The sequence below is a fragment of the Schistocerca piceifrons genome, chromosome 2 (assembly GCF_021461385.2).
Source record: "Schistocerca piceifrons isolate TAMUIC-IGC-003096 chromosome 2, iqSchPice1.1, whole genome shotgun sequence".
NCBI classification, from domain to species: domain Eukaryota; kingdom Metazoa; phylum Arthropoda; class Insecta; order Orthoptera; family Acrididae; genus Schistocerca; species Schistocerca piceifrons.
In genome coordinates this window covers 440209494-440226957 of record NC_060139.1, presented here as the reverse complement: position 1 = coordinate 440226957, position 17464 = coordinate 440209494, and the positions used below count along the sequence as shown (strand labels likewise).

The 17464-nt window shown below is 40.9% G+C and overlaps 1 protein-coding gene across 2 annotated transcripts in view; it reads left to right on the top strand.

The window, feature by feature from the left end:
* LOC124777010 (ribonuclease P protein subunit p40-like) overlaps positions 1-17116 on the top strand; it is a 250437-nt gene extending 233321 nt beyond the window's left edge. The window contains exons 5-6 of one of the 2 annotated variants that reach the window (XM_047252260.1): positions 484-621; positions 16639-17116. In XM_047252260.1, the coding sequence (XP_047108216.1) occupies positions 484-621; positions 16639-16837 (337 nt within the window). In that variant the 3' untranslated portion in view covers positions 16838-17116. The remainder of the gene's footprint in view (positions 1-483; positions 622-16638) is intronic. The other variant, XM_047252259.1, reaches the window with a different exon arrangement.
* Positions 17117-17464: the final 348 nt, after the last annotated feature.

The window sequence follows — 17464 nt, the reverse complement described above, 5'->3', positions numbered from 1 at the left end:
TCTAGTGATTCATAAGCATTGTTTATTTCTTGGCATGATGTAATTTCTGTTATCACTGTAACAGTTACGGGTATGAGGTTTGTAAGTAATTGTGGGGCATCTGTAATAGAATTTTTTCACAAACATTTTTAAATACTATAATAAATTCTTATTTGGTAAAATTGTGTACAAAATCTCTCAAAATTAAATTTTTTATCATCTGAATTCCATTGTCTCATTGGCTAACTTTTATCATTGTGAGAATACTTGTTAAGTACTGTATTTGTTCTGACCTGATAATAGACAAATAAAGGGAGAAGGCCCTCTTTTACCAAATACCACCCTGGTTTTCTTTTAGAGGGACTCTGTTCTAATTATTGCTTTGACAAAATTTCTTCCATTTGAATAAATTTATTACACTTTAATATTTAACTCTTGTTTTACTATGTATGTTTAAACAAGAAACCAGATATATGTATTTAACTATTGTTTCCTTATAAATAGGAATTTGGAGCCAAGAGAGGATTTTTTGTCAACCTACAGTGTTCCCGATGGCTGTAAACTAATTGGCCAAGTTGCTTATGTGAGCTGGCAAGGATTCTTCACTAAAAAGCCCATTCTAAAGCTTCTACGAATTTTACGGTATGTTGTTAGCTTATTGTCTTTAGTTTAATGTTTTAATGTTATGAACAGATTGATGACATCATCATGGGTAGCCCCTTGTCACCCATGCTGATCAACTTGCTTATGGAAGATTTTGAAGAGAAGTAGTACACAGTATGCAGTCTCATTTGCACATAAAATTTGTTGATGATTAGTTTTTGATGGCAGTCATCCATTATCAGGTTTCATAACAGAGATTCTACAAAGACTTGAGGAGAAGGTGCTTGACTCTGCTGTTTTAAATCTAATATTTTCTTTAGGTATATGGATGATACTTTTGTAGTATGACCTCAAGGCAGAGACCAACTATATCAATTTTTTGATCATCTTAGTTCCATACATGAGACCATTCAATTTAACATGAAGATAAGAAAGGACAGATGCCTCACTTTTTTGGATGTGTTGGCTCACAGCAAAACTGGTGGCTTTGTGGATGTGCTGTTTAGTGCAAGTCATCATCTTTCACAGGTGGATGGTGTAATGAGTCCCAAATGTTTGAGGAACTCACACATTTGTAGAGAGTGTCTGAAGATAAAGGCTACTGACCTCATAAAAGTCATAATGCTTTGCAATACAAACTGAAGCCAGTCATCGCAGTTCAAGATGCTGACAAGGAAAGATTTCATTTTGTGGCCTTCCTAGCATACATTACGAGTCTTCAATAATAGTCTCCATTGTGAGAAAATATTGTGAACTTGATCATTCACCCACCACTTAAGATGGCCATTCTGCTTGGTTTTCTGAAAACATGACCCTGACTCTTCATATGGCAGATATGTATAAGACCAATTTGAGTATGGACATACATAAGACAATCAAACAATGAAAAATCCAGGATGGAATGTAACAATGTTATGAGAAGGAAAGTTGCTACTCACCATATAGCAGAGTTGCTGACAAGGGAACCTCCCCATCGCACCCCCCTCAGATTTAGTTATAAGTTGGCACAGTGGATAGGCCTTGAAAAACTAAACACGGATCAATCGAGAAAACAGGAAGAAGTTGTGTGGAACTATGAAAAAAATAAGCAAAATATACTATCTGAGTATCCCATGCGAAGGATATACAACATCAAGGATAACGTGAGCTCAGGAGCGCCGTGGTCCCGTGGCTAGCGTGAGCACCTGCGGAACAAGAGGTCCCTGGTTCAATTCTAACCTCGAGTGAAATGTTTAATTTTTTGTTTTCAGACAATTATCAAAGTTCAGGCACTCGCACATAATTATCTTCGCTCTCCAAAATTCCAGGACATGTTCACATTTGCATGGAGATATGCAAGATTTGACGGTCTACACACGAAAAAACTTGAAAACGTTAAAAACATATGTTTTGACAGAGCACAGGGAAAACTGTGCGACTGTGAAACTGTTGCATTCATTTGTTGCAGTTTATGTGACAAACTCTTATGTTTTCATCACTTTTTGGGGGGTGATTATCACATCGACAAGAAAACCTAAATCGGGCAAGGTAGAAGAATCTTTTTACCCATTCGCCAAGTGTACAAGTTAGGTGGGTCGACAACATATTCCTGTCATGTGAAGCACATTCCGTCACCAGTGTCGTATAGAATATATCAGACATGTTTTCCTGTGGAGGAATCGGTTGGCTATGACCTTGCGATCAAATGTTTTCGGTTCCCATTGGAGAGGCATGTCCTTTCGTCTACTAATCGCACGGTTTTGTGGTGCGGTCGCAAAACACAGACACTAAACTTATTACAGTGAACAGAGACGTCAATGAACGAACGGACAGAGCATAACTTTGCGAAAATAAAGAAATCAAAATTTTCACGTGAGGGAAGACTTGAACCAAGGACCTCTTGTTTCACAGGTGCTCACACTAACCACAGGACCACGGCGCTCCTGAGCTGAGGTTATCCTCCTTATGCTACACATGGAATACTCAGTTTGTATATGTTGCTTTTTTTTTCATAGTTCCACACAACTTCTTCCTGTTTTCTAGATTGATCTGTGTTCAGTTTTTCAAGGCTTATCCACTGTGCCAACTTATAACTAAATCTGAGAGGGGTGCGATGGGGAGGTTCCCTTGTGAGTAGCAGATAGGCACAATAAAAAGATTTTCACACGTAAAGGTTTTGGCCAATGGCCTTTGTTAACAATAGATGCACAGGCGTGCACATGCGCGCGCGCACACACACACACACACACACACACACACACACACACACACAAACGCAACTCACACACACGACTGCAGTCTTAGGCAACTGAAACCACACTGTGGCTGTTGCATTTTCAAAGGCATACATTTTGATATGTTTAGAAAAAATATCATATAGTGCTACTACATATCTTACTCCTCCTTTACTTCACAGATATGGACCAGCTATGTTGAGGGATACTATATCTAGAGGGTTTTTGGTGAGTATTGGGTGTAGCTCAGTATATTTTGACACAATGGACTGTTTTGATTTTTGACATATTGCACATTTTCTTAATACCTGTAGGACTCACCTTCTCAAATTTGGAAAATAACAAAGTGTTGCAATTTTTTCAGTACATTTGCCTACTCCATAATATCTCCATACTTCATGTTTGTGTCTTTTAAATTCATCGACATAATCTTCAGGAATACACACACACACACACACACACACACACACACACACACACACACACACCATTGATGAGATTTTTCATGTTTCCTATGAAACAAAATGTCCTTGTACTCCTGATACCATTTACTTACATTTCCACCTTCATCCTGCTTAAGGTTTTGCATGACTTTCCTCCATCTGCAATCTTGCTGTTGTATATCTTTCATTTGCTTACAAAACTTATGGTAATCAGACTGTTGTGTTGTACCTTGCATTAATAATGTTCTGAGTTCTATATCTTGCTCTGTTAATTCACCAAATTCCTCTAAACCTTATGGTAACCTGGACAAGGCATCTGCAATAACATTCTGACTTCCTTTAATATAAATGATCTTGAAATTGAATTCTTGTAAATATAGACACCACCTAGCTTATCTACGGTGCAATAGGTTACATATTAAAAGTAATGACAGTGACTGATGGTCACACTAAACTTTAGTGTTCATGCTCCACAAAAAATATTCAAACTTTTTAAATGGCCATGTTACAGCTAAACTTCCACTTCTGACACAGAGTAAGATCTTTCTGCTTCTGATAATGTGTGACTAGCAGAACTGATGACCTTGGGTACTTCTTTACCTTCTTCTTCTTCTTCTTCTTCTTCTTCTTCTTCTCATGTCTGGAACAAGCATGCCCCCAGCCCCTCAGGTGAGGCATCTGAGCATAAACAAAAATCCTCAGACTTATCAGGGTGGCTAAGAATGTTTGCATTGACTAATACATGCTTAATGTTATTAAAGTCCTCTTGACACTTATAATCCCACAACCAAAACCTATTTTTCAAAAAAGTTGAGCAATGTATCACTGTTCATCAGTTGCTGTGGTACAAATTTATGAATGAAGGATGTTACTGCTAAAAAAGCCGTTCTTTATTCCTTGGAGCTGGACAATTGTGTAAGGCATCACGTTTTTTCAGATCAAGTAATATACGATGTTCTGACACAATATGTTGTAAAAAATGACATGCTCCCTACCAAAACTAGGTGTTTTTTTTCTGTTACTCCGTAATCTGCAATGGTATTACCCTTATCTAATGTACTTGCTTCAGTTTGACTAATTATATCACTCAGAGTTTCATTGATCCTCTCTCTCTCCTTCTTAGTACATGCTGAGAGTCAACTTCTAATGTATCTACTCTTAAAGTAAGTTCTTCTCCAGCTAGAGGTACTCCTTCAGAGTCTTTAGTTTGTTAAGAACAGTGGTTACCTTTTTTACTGTCAAACACAACTGGCTTTGTGAGGCTTCAATGTTTGTGATTTTCTTTATCTGTTGCTCTACTAGATAATGAGGGCCATTAAAAGATTCTACCTTCTGTCTTAACTCTGTAATATTACCTTTAAATTCAGAAAGTACTTCATGCTTTACTTGTTTTTTCATATCATTCAATTTTTTGTCAATTTCAGTGTGAAAATTTTTCTCTAAGTCATCGAACTCCTGTGAGACCGTGTCTTACAAATCTTCAAATACTTGTTTTTGTTCTTGTTTCTTTGTATTTAGATCTTGTGTAACAGTGTTTTGTTGCTGTTTTACCATGTTCATATCTTGTTTCGTATCACTGAAATTTGTATTGATACTATCTAATTTTGTGTTTATGTTAGATAATAACGGCCATAGCAGTGCATTAGTTGTACTACGGTGGTTGCCGTCAGCTGTACTTCTGAAGTTAATTTTTGTGTTGTGACCAAGTATGTTCATAACGTGTTGTCAAATTTCATATTGGAATCTCTCTCCAATGTTTCATTCATGAGTGGTATGTCGCTCTGGGAGATGTGTGACATTGTCTCATCAGTTGTAAATATTGTGTCATTAAGGTTATTCTGCTGTGGTGCAACACTATCATTTGTCACACCTGTGACACTCATCTCTGATCTACTTCAACCTTCTGCAGTAGGCATACGTGGTGCCTGAACTTCAAATGTTCGATCACGCAATTCTATGCTATCCTAGCTGATGGCGTTTTCACAGTCTCTATCAACAATGGGCATCTATTTTTCGGCCATGTTGTATGAATATGAAAAAAATAAAAATTTCACAAAAATGTTAAAATTTCATATGCTAATTATTACAGTTGATAATTGTAATTTACGTGATGTCAAAGCCTGTTTTACATCTATTACGATGTGGAAACTATTGTATTGCAATTCTTTAAGTTTTAATGACAATATGTATCACATTGCAAATTGCCTGTAAATTTTTCACAATAAAATTCGAGGAAGGGAATAATGAGCAGAAGATTTCTACCTACATCAAAAGAGGCGCTACCAAGTGCAACCATTCAAGCAACTTCTGTAGCCATCCTAGCTTTGCTGCACCGAACAAAACAACTTATTGTGGAAAATTTTACGTACCCTGCATCCAATTCTTATTACTTTCCAAAAATTTTCCTTAATTTTTACCTTTTTGCTTTACTCACTCCCCGTCATGATTCATGCAAACAGAAAATACAGACAATTACCTTTTATAATTCGTAACAAGACCATCCTACCCCCATGAACCATGGACCTTGCCGTTGGTGGGGAGGCTTGAGTGCCTCAGCGATACAGATGGCCGTACCGTAGGTGCAACAACAACGGAGGATATCTGTTGAGAGGCCAGACAAACGTATGGTTCCTGAAGAGGGGCAGCAGCCTTTTCAGTAGTTGCAGGCGCAACAGTCTGGGTAATTGACTGATCTGGCCTTGCAACACTAACCAAAACGGCCTTGCTGTGCTGGTACTGCGAACGGCTGAAATCAAGGGGAAACTACAGCCGTAATTTTTCTCGAGGGCATGCAGCTCTACTGTATGGTTAAATGATGATGGCGTCCTCTTGGGTAAAGTATTCCGGAGGTAAAATAGTCCCCTATTCGGATCTCCGGACGGGGACTACTCAATAGGACGTCGTTATCAGGAGAAAGAAAACTGGTGTTCTACGGATTGGAGTGTGGACTGTCAGATCCCTTAATCGGGCAGGTAGGTTAGAAAATTTAAAAAGGGAAATGGATAGGCTGAAGTTAGATATAGTGGGAATTAGTGAAGATCGGTGGTAGGAGGAACAAGACTTTTGGTCAGGTGAATACTGGGTTATAAATACAAAATCAAGTAGGGGTAATGCAGGAGTAGGTTTAATAATGAATAAAAAATAGGAGTGCGGGTAAGCTACTACCAACAGCATAGTGAATGTATTATTGTGGCCAAGATAGACACGAAGCCCATGCCTACTACAGTAGTACAAGTTTATATGCCAACTAGCTCTGCAGATGATGAAGAAATTGATGAAATATATGATGAGATAAAAGAAATTATTCAGGTAGTGAAGGGAGACGAAAATTTAATAGTCATGGGTGACTGGAATTCGAGAGTAGGAAAAGGGAGAGAAGGAAATGTAGTGGGTGAATATGGATTGGGGGAAGAAATGAAAGAGGAAGCCGTCTGGTAGAATTTTGCACAGAGCATAACTTAATCATAGCTAACACTTGGTTCAAGAATCATAAAAGAAGGTTGTACACACGGAAGAATCCTGGAGATACTACAAGGTATCAGATAGATTATATAATGGTAAGACAGATTTAGGAACCAGGTTTTAAATTGTAGGACATTTCCAGGGCCAGATGTGGACTCTGACCACAATCTATTGGTTATGAACTGCAGATTAAAACTGAAGAACTGCAAAAAGGTGGGAATTTAAGGAGATGGGACCTGGATAAACTGACTAAACCAGAGGTTGTACAGAGTTTCAGGAAGAGCATAAGGGAACAATTGACAGAAATGGGGGAAAGAAATACTGTAGAAGAAGAATGGGTTGCTCTGAGGGATGAAGTAGTGAAGGCAGCAGAGGATCAAGTAGGTAAAAAGACGAGGGCTACTAGAAATCCTTGGGTAACAGAAGAAATATTGGATTTAATTGATGAAAGGAGAAAATATAAAAATGCAGTAAATGAAGCAGGCAAAAAGGAATACAAACGTTTCAAAAATGAGATCGACAGGAAGTGCAAAATGGCTAAGCAGGGATGGCTAGAGGACAAATGTAAGGATGTAGAGGCTTGTCTCACTAGGGGTAAGATAGATACTGCCTACAGGAAAATTAAAGAGACCTTTGGAGAGAAGAGAACCACTTGTATGAATATCAAGAGCTCAGATGGAAACCCAGTTCTAAGCAAAGAAGGGAAAGCAGAAAGATGGAAGGAGTATATAGAGGGTCTATAAAAGGGTGATGTACTTGAGGAAAATATTATGGAAGTGGAATAGGATGTAGATGAAGATGAAATGAGAGATACGATACTGCGTGAAGAGTTTGACAGAGCACTGAGAGACCTGAGTCGAAACAAGGCCCTGGCAGTAGACAACATTCCATTAGAACTACTGACGGCCTTGGGAGAGCCAGTCCTGACAAAACTCTACCATCTGGTGAGCAAGATGTATGAGACAGGCGAGCTACCCTCAGACTTAAAGAACAATATAATAATTCCAATCCCAAAGAAAGCAGGTGTTGACAGATGTGAAAATTACTAAACTATCAGTTTCATAAGTCACAGCTTCAAAATACTAACATGAATTCTTTACAGACGAATGGAAAAACTGGTAGAAGCCGACCTCGGCAAAGATCATTTTGGATTCCGCAGAAATGTTGGAACACGTGAGGCAATACTGACCCTACGACTTATCTTAGAAACTTAGAGAAAGCTTTTGACAATGTTGACTGGAATACTCTCTTTCAAATTCTGAAGGTGGCAGGGGTCAAATACAGGGAGCGAAAAGCTATTTACAATTTGTACAGAAACCAGATGGCAGTTATAAGAGTCGAGGGGCATGAAAGGGAAGCAGCGGTTGGGAAGGGAGTGAGACAGGGTTGTAGCCTCTCCCCAATATTATTCAATCTGTATATTGAGCAAGCAGTAAAGGAAACAAAAGAAAAATTTGGAGTAGGCATTAAAGTCCATGGAGAAGAAATAAAAACGTTGAGGTTCGCCGATGACATTGTAATTCTGTCAGAGACAGCAAAGGACTCGGAAGAGCTGTTGAACGGAATGGATAGTGTCTTGAAAGAAGGATATAAGATGAACATCAACAAAAGCAAAACGAGTATAATGGAATGTAGTCAAATTAAATCGGGTGATGCTGAGGGAATTAGATTAGGAAATGAGACACTTAAAGTAGTAAAGGAGTTTTGCTATTTGGGGAGCAAAATAACTGATGATGGTTAAAGTAGAGAGGATATAAAATGTAGACTGGCAATGGTAAGGAAAGCATTTCTGAAGAAGAGAAATTTGTTAAATCGGGTATAGATTTAAGTGTGAGGAAGTCGTTTCTGGAAGTATTCGTATGGAGTGTAGCCATGTATGGAAGTGAAACATGGGCGATAAATAGTATGGACAAGAAGAGAATAGAAGCTTTCGAAATGTGGTGCTACAGAAGAATGCTGAAAATTAGATGGGTAGATCACATAACTAATGAGAAGGTATTGAATAGAACTGGGGAGAAGAGGAGTTTGTGGCACAACTTGACAAGAAGAAGGGACCGGTTGGTAGGACATGTTCTGAGGCATTAAGGGATCACAAATTTAGCATTGGAGGGCAGCATGGAGGGTAAAAATCGCAGACGGAGACCAAGAGATGAATACACTAAGCAGATTCAGAAGGATGTAGGCTGCAGTACGTACTGGGAGATGAAGAAGCTTGCACAGGATAGAGTAGCATGGAGAGCTGCATCAAACCAGTCTCAGGACTGAAGACAACAACAACAACAAGGCAATAGAAATTTCTTATTATAACAGTAGGTAACAAACCCTACTCACAACTGGTGCCCTGAAGTCCAGGCACACAGGTCGACAGTTGTGTTGTAAATAAAATATAATATACATGTATGTATGAGAAACATTTTAAAAGGCAATTTTTAGGCTATCAGACTTCTTCTCTTACATTTCAATTGCAGATGGAGACAGCGGACTCCAAGTACACCAGTGCATGTCATCATTAAGAAAATCCTCCTCACTTGGTTTCACTTTGCTGGAATAAAAAATACTTAATACTGGTATCAATTTTTTCCTTATTTTGAAATGTGTTTGATACAAAACACTTGTAGCCTGTCATCCTCCAAAACGGCACTTCCTATCAGAGCTTCTACGTACAAGAGAGTTTGAATAACAAAATCATGTACAAAAAAATGAATGATGGTTTTCTCATTTGTATGTGCCTTACCACGCATTCATAATTGATGTCTTTACCAATGCTTATGGTTGATCGGCGTTTCATTTTTTGTTATTAATAAATTTTAACTTTACTATATCCTTGGGGGAGGGGGGGGGGGGTCTTTCATCATGTGTGTAGTGTCCTGCAGTTGGCAGGAAAGAACTTACAGTCAATTTGAACACACTTTATTACAATTAAAGAAAAAAACACCTTCTTGGCATACACTAAGTTTTAAATGCAGAACAAACAAGAAAAACCACAACTCTGTGGTAGCAATACAGATAAGGAAACAAGACAATGGAAGAAACTACTGACCAAAACTACTCTACAAAATACAACATGCTACTGCAAGACTAAGGCAAGTGAATAAAAAGCTAGGGCCAGTGTAAGTACTGGCCAGAGCTGTTCCTAGCGGTTGGTAAACACTGCCAGTCTGACGGTCTAGGCTTACTTAAAAAGCCAGGTCGATGGAGTGCTACAGCAGTCATATGAGTTCTGTTTGGTGGAACACTGTCACTTGTTGTCTGGCTAAATAGTTCTGTGTTTATTTGAAAAGACTGTTACTCTTTCTGTCTGCTGGCGATGTATCTCTCCACTCTGCTAAAAGGGGGTTAGCAACCCATCTTGCTTGTTGGTTCTGCAGACTCTCTAACAATAAGGGGCCACTACGACATTTCTCCACCTGGGGGGTGGGGAGGGGGTGGAGTGGGGGGGGGGGGAGGGTGGGGGGAGTGGGGGGGAGGAATACACAGCACCACAAATGTCCATAGGAGTAAGGGCATCTTGGTCAATGTCCAAGGGAGTGGGAGGTGGTGACGCAGCAGGGGCAGCTGGCAGCGGAGAATGCAGCTGAGGCAGAGGCGAAAGCAAAGGTTCTGCCACAGGGTGGTCAGCAGCTCCCCCAGGGCATCGTGGTCCACCAAACAGGGGTAGATCTGGTTGAGGTGCCAGCGGGCTGCAGACATGTCGGCCCACCGGAGAGACGCCATCGCCCAGCTGCAGAGCCTGGTGATGACGCCAGGCACCCAGCATGCCCATGGATGAGAGACGGTCCACGCCAAGACCTCCTGCTCGGTGTGAAAGGAATGTGTCAGCATGTGGGCAGGAGGGTGAGAAGCCTCTGGAACTAAGAAAGATAAGGGGGAGTGGAATGGTCGACAGTGAAGTATCTCCACTGAAGTTTTACTGGCATGGGGGCGGCGCAGCATGTAGCCAAGAAAAAAAACACAGCCTCCTCCAGCGGGTGATGGCTCAGCAGCTTATCAAGCTGGGTCCTGAATGTCCCCGCAAAACATTCCTCCCGGCTGTTTGATGCAGGTTGAAATCGGATGGTATGGACAAGGGAAATTCCATTGGCAGTACAGAATTGCTTAAACTCGGTTGAAGTAAACTGTGGACCATTATCCATAACAGTTGTTTTGGGGAGTCCCTTGACAGCAAAGAGGCGCCAGAGAATTTTGATAGTATCAGCAGAAGTGGTGTGCATCATGCGGGAGACATAAGGGTATCCCGACCCGGAGTTGAACAGTATGAGCTACTGGGAACCATGAAACAGCCCTGCGAAATCCAAATGGAGATGTTCCCATGGAGCAGTAACATCTGGCCATGAAAAACACTGGCGCGAGGGTGCTGCCTGATACGTTTGGCACGTGCTGTAGGCTGACATGAGGGATGCTATGTCTTTATCCATACCACACCAATAAAGGTGTCGGTAGGCCAGCTGTTTGGTGAGAACAACGCCGAATGACCAGTACTGAGAACGTGACGGCACAACACATGTGATATGACCACCCGGGGAATGTCAGAATCACTGTGCAAAACGGTATAACTCCGCTGCAGAAAAAGAGACTGTGCCAATGATCCCAAAAGTGCTGGACCTCTGCATTGCAGATGCTGTGATGGCTGGTCAGCCAACCCGCTGTGATTTGGTGGTGGAGAATTTGCAGTGTGAGAGTTTGCAGTGTCTGATACTGAGCAGTGGCCTGCCGGACTGCGTTGACATCCAACAGAAGGGCGTCCAGAGCTGTATCCATGTCCAGGTTCACGTGGAAACACACCAAGGGGGAAGCGTCAAACTCACAGTCCACCCCGGCAGGCAGCCAGGACAGAAAATCGGCATTTGCATGCTGTTCAGAAGTTCGGTAGACAATATCCAAGTCGAACATCACCAGGAAGAGCGCCCAATGCTGGAGGCAACACACCATCAGGGTGAGCACTGCAGCACCTGGGTGAAACAAAAAAAGCAAAGATTTGTGATTGGCAGCGTGAAATGACCATACACAAAATCATAGAACTTCATCAAGACAAAAAACCACCACCAAAGCTTCCTTTTCAATTTGACTATATTTACTTTGAGCGTCGGTCAATTTTTTGGATGCAAAAACCACTACCCTCTCAACACCGTCAACCACTTGTGAGAGGGCCACACCCAGGCCATAGTCCAAGGCATCGGCAACAATGATGAGGGGCAGGGAAGGATCGTAAGTAGCCAGACAAGGAGGGCAGGAGAGAGCTGACTTGAGACATGTGAAAACCAGCTCACATGCCATGTCCCAAACCCGACACACACTCTTGCACAATAACCCAGTCAGGGGCACTAGAATCTCAGCAGCATGGGGTATAAAATGCCAATAATAGTTGATTTGACTGAGGACAGACTGCAGTTGCTTCATGTTGGTGGGAGGAAGCAGGTTTTGAATCACTTCGACATACTCGTAAGAGGCATGTAGGCCGCAGGCATCAATCGTTAACTCGAGATAGCTGACCTCTTGCTCCAAAAAGTCACACATTTCTTTCTGGCAATGCAGATTAGCCTTGGAAAAAAACAGAAACAGCTGGTCCAGCTTGTCCGTAAGGTCCACCGCTGATGAGCCACCGACGATGACATCATCCAGATAATTGGCCACCCCAGGCACCTGGCTTGTGAGCTGTTCCAAATAACATTGGAAAATTACAGGGTGCTGCCAGTGCCAAACAGGAGGCAGTTCTACCGAAAAAGGCCACACGGGGTACTGATGACTGGGATCTGCTGCAATTCCTCGTCCAAAGGCAGCTGCAAATAAGCATTGCGCAAATCAATTTTGGCAAAAACAGTCGAGCTCGTGAGACGTGTGAGTATGTCATCCACCGATGGGACCGTGACCTTAAAATTGCCACAGATGCATAAAGCACCATTCGGCTTTTTGACTATCACAATAGGCATCACCCAGTGACTGCTCAATGGGGAAAAGGATGCCTTCATCCTGTAAGTGGCAAGGTTCCACCTGGAGCCTGTCTTGGAGAGCAAAGGGGACCAGGTTGGCCTTAAAAAAACGAGGAACAGCAGAGGGAAGAAGCTGAACATGCACGATGAAACCCTTCACCCCTGGTGTGGAGGATGGGAACAATGTGTCATATTTTCTGAGCAACGGGGTGATGTGGGTATCTGATGAGGGAATTGACACCGCTTGTAATGTGTACTGCAATGGTAAATCCAGACGACCAAAAATTTCCACACCCAGAAGGTTAGTAGCTCCAGAGTATCTGGCCACCAAAAACTGAGCGGTGAAGGAATGACCATTGTAAGAGATTTGTGTGGATGGATGTAGAGTATTACTGAAACTTTGCAAGAAGCGAGTGTATGGGGATAAAGCTGGCAAGCCCAAACGTGGGTATATGGCACCATCCACAATAGAGACAGATGATGCAGTGTCAATTTGGAAGACCACTGGAAATGCGCAACCTCCAAGGTAATGAGAAAATGGGCACCTGATTGGGGAATGATTGAGAATACTTGGCCGTCAATAGAGTGCGAGGCTTCCAGGTCCTGAGGTGGTGATTTGTGACGAGCCTGTGCATCCCCAGGAAGCATGGCATCAACGTGATGTTTTTGTGAAGCCTGACACACCACGGCGATGTGGCCCACTCGACTGCGAGCCATACATCTTGCTCGCTGGTGGGGGCACTCCGACCATTACTGAGTGCGGAAACAGTCCAGACAGGATGGAAGCCGAGTGAAAGACTTCCTGTCATGGAGTGGGCCAATGGATAGATGAGGCTCAGACTCGGTGCTAGACAACTGGCAAGCTGCGAAAACAGCTTGATCAAGATGCGGTGGTTGTAGCCAGTGAGACTGTTCAAACGCATGAATGATCGGCAGACAGGTGTCGAGGGACATGGGTCCTGTAACTTCAAAATATCAGACTGAAGACCCTCGTCTGGTGTGTGAAACATCACCATATCACGAATCAACGAAGAGGCATAAGGCTGCAGGTGATGTTGGTACACCGGAATTTACAATCGCGGGATTGGCTCTGGAGCGTTGTAATCCATTCCCGATAAGTCTGGCCTGAAGACTTTCGACAAGAAAAGAAAGTCTGACAGGTGGGGGTGACATGTATTTGTGCGTCAAAGCACTCAAAAAGACAGCCCTTAATGTGAATAAATGAGAGATCTCGAGGGGCTGCTCAGGGTTCAATTGTTGAATTAAACGATATACCTGTGGACCGACTGCTGCTTGAAGAAAAAAAAAAAAAAAGCCTGACTTCAAGTTTCATCATGGATCCCACATGCCAAGAAACATCGTTGGAGCCATGTGCAACATGTTCAATACCTGCAATGGAATCAACCCTATGGGCTGGTGCTTGCAACGCTGGCGAGTGAGAGTGAATTTCTGAACGTGTGACTGTTGCCTGAATCTGTTGTAAAGTTTCCACCTAGGACTGAAGAAGCTCCTCAGAGGAGGCCATTCCACTGGAAAATGAAAATCCCATCCTCGTCACCAGTAACTGTAGTATGCTGCAGTCGGCAGAAAAGAACAAACATTCAATTTAAACTCACTTTATTACAATTAAAGAGGAAAAAAAAACCATGTTCTTGGCATAAATTAAGTTAAAAAAAAAAAAATCTGTGCCAGCAAAAGAGGTAAGGAAACAAGACAGTGGAAGAAAATACTGACCAAAACTACTCTACAAAATACAATGTGCTACTACAAGACTAAGGCAAGTGAGTACAAGGCTAGGGCCGGCATAAGTACTGACGGTAGCTGTTCCTAGCAGTTGGTAAACACTGCCAGTCTGACGGACTAGGCGTGCTTATAAAGCCAGGTCGGCAGAGTGCTACAGTGGTCATATGAGTTCTGATTGGTGGAACACTGTCACATGTTGTCTGGCGAAGTAGTTCCGTGTTTATTTGGAAGTCTGTTACTGTTTCTGTCCGCTGGTGATGTTTCTCTCCACGCTTCCGAAAGGGGGGTTAGCAACCCATCTTGCATGTCGGTTCTGCGGGCCCTCTAACAACAATGTATCTACACACTTAGTTGTTGTTGTTGTTGTTGTTGTGGTCTTCAGTCCGCAGACTGGTTTCATGTAATTCTCCACACTAGTTTATTCTGAAGAATACTCTTCATCTCTGCATAATGACTGCAGCCTGTTTACTGTATTCAAGTTGTGGTCTCCCTCCACAGATTTTACCCCTTATGCTTTCTTCCATTACCAAATTAATGCTTCCTTGAGTTCTCAGGATGTGTGTTATCAAGTAATCACTTCTTTTAGTCAGGTTGTGGTCCAGTACAGCCCGGCCGTGGTGGGCGAGCGGTTCCAGGTGCTTCATTCTGGAACCGCGCGACTGTTATGGTCACAGTTTCAAATCCTGCCTTGAGCATGGATGTGTGTGATGTCCTTAGGTTAGTTAGGTTTAAGTAGTTCTAAGTTCTAGGGAACTGATGACCTCCTCAGATGTTAAGTCCCATAGTACTCAGAGCCATTTGAACCATTTTTGGTCCAGTACTCCTTTTTCCCCAGTTCAGTTCAGTACCTCGTCATTAGTTATTCAATATTCTTTAGTAGCACCACCTTTCAAAAGCTTGTATTCCCTTTCTGTCTAAACTGTTTATCGTCCACATTTTAGTTCTGTACAGGGTTACACCATCACATGAATACCTTCAAGAAAGATTTCCAACACTCAGATTTATAGTTGGTTTAACAGTTATCTCTTTTTCAGTATTGTTTTTCTTGCTATTGGCAGTCTGCATTTTATGTCCTCTCTATTCCAGCCATCATTAGTTATTTTTCTGCTCAAATAGCAAAACTTTTAGTGCCTCATTTCATATTCTAATTCCCTCAACATTGCCTGCTTTAAATTGTTTATATCCCATCACCCTTGTTATAATTTTGTTGATATTCATCTTATAACATCTTTTCATGACACTATTCATTTCATCTCTTGCAAGTCAGTTGTCATCTCTGAGAGAATTATGTCATTGGCGAACAGTGTTTATGTTTCATCGCCATGAAGTTTAATTCCCTTTCCAATGTTTCTTCAGTTTTTCCCTACATTTTGCTCAGTGGACAGGCTGTATAACTCCTTTCTCATCTACTTCTTCCATTTTGTGCCCCTTGACTCCTATAACTGCAATCTGACATCTGTAAAAGATAACTTTTCAATCTCTGTATGTCCCTGTTATCTTCAGAATGTCAAAGTCAGCTTTGTCAAAAGCTTTCTCTAAATCTATAAATGCTGTAAATGTAGGTTTGCCTTTCTTCAGTCTACCTTCTAAGATAAGTTGTAGGATCAGTATGGCCTTGGAGTTCCTAGATGTTTCTGGAACCCAAACTGATCTTCTCCAGGGTCATCATCGACTAGTTTTTCCCTTCTTCTGTAAATAATGCATATCAGTAATATGCAAAGCATGACTTATTACACTGATGGTTAGATTACATTCACAAATGTCAGCATCTGCTTGCTTTGGAGTGGGAATTATTACATTCATCATGAAGTCTACTTCATATATCTTGCATACAAGGTGGAATAGTTTTCATCATGATTGGAGCCCCCAAGGTTCTCAGTAACTCATACAGAATTTTGTCTACTCCAGGGGATTTGCTTTGACTAAACCTTTTAGAGCTCTGTCAAGTTCTTTTTGAAGTATCATACCTCCCATCTCATTTCATGTACTTCCTCTTCTCTTTCTGTAATACTGCCTTCAAGTCTTTTTCCATTCTATAAATCCTCTATGCAGTCTTTACTCCTTTCAGTCTTCCCTTCTTTGCCTAATACTAGTCTACCATCTGAACTCCTAATATTTATACAGTTGCTTCTTACTTCACAAAATGTCCCTTTTATTTTCCTGTATGTTACGTCTATCTTTATTTCATATCTTTGTAATGCACTATTTTTGTAATTGTTTTGCTGTTGTCAGCATCACCAATATCATAATTTTTTATTGTTGTAACAGGAAGTATACAGAAGAAAGAAGAAATCTCTGTTGGACAAGTATGAATGTTCAAGGCTTCCTTGACAGTCCTGTTACATGGGGCCTCAAAGAACAAGGATTTTTCACAAGTGGAGACAATCATTACACCTTGTTCCTGAAAGATGGTGCAGCATTTCTTGCATGTCAAGTAAATGGTGCACAAAAGAAATACAGGAAATAAAATTTATACTTAAAAATAGTTCATAAACAATATCTTTTATTTACACAATGTGTACAACTAGGTTTTAATTTTTATCTGTTCCAGAGACAAACTGCATTGCACAGATATTCTATCTCTTTTCAAATATTACCTCATTGTGCCATCAAATTTATATTGTTATTGCTCCTTTCTCCTCAAGTTCTATTAACTTGTGATGTGTAATGAAGATGTTTTTAATCTGCTTGCTATTGTGAATCACACAGTACAACAATCAAAGTTTCTTATACAGTTTTTGTAAGATTTTGACAAGGAATTTAAAACATTAATTCAAGTAATTTACTGCTTTTATTTCTTATTTGTGTCCATTCAGTGATAACATGCACACAAAAATATAAAACAATTGCAAAAATGTGTTTTATTTTAGACAAAAAAGTTTTTAAATTTCTTGAAATGTGTAGCATTTGCAACCCTTTTTGTGAGTAACTTCTTTAATATTATTGTTAACACACAGAAAAAGGCTCATTCCAAAATTAAGTAATATAGGAACAATTTGTGAGTAACTTCTTTAATATTATTGTTAACACACAGAAAAAATCTCATTCCAAAATTAAGTAATATAGGAACAAAGAGTACTTGTCATCGTAATGT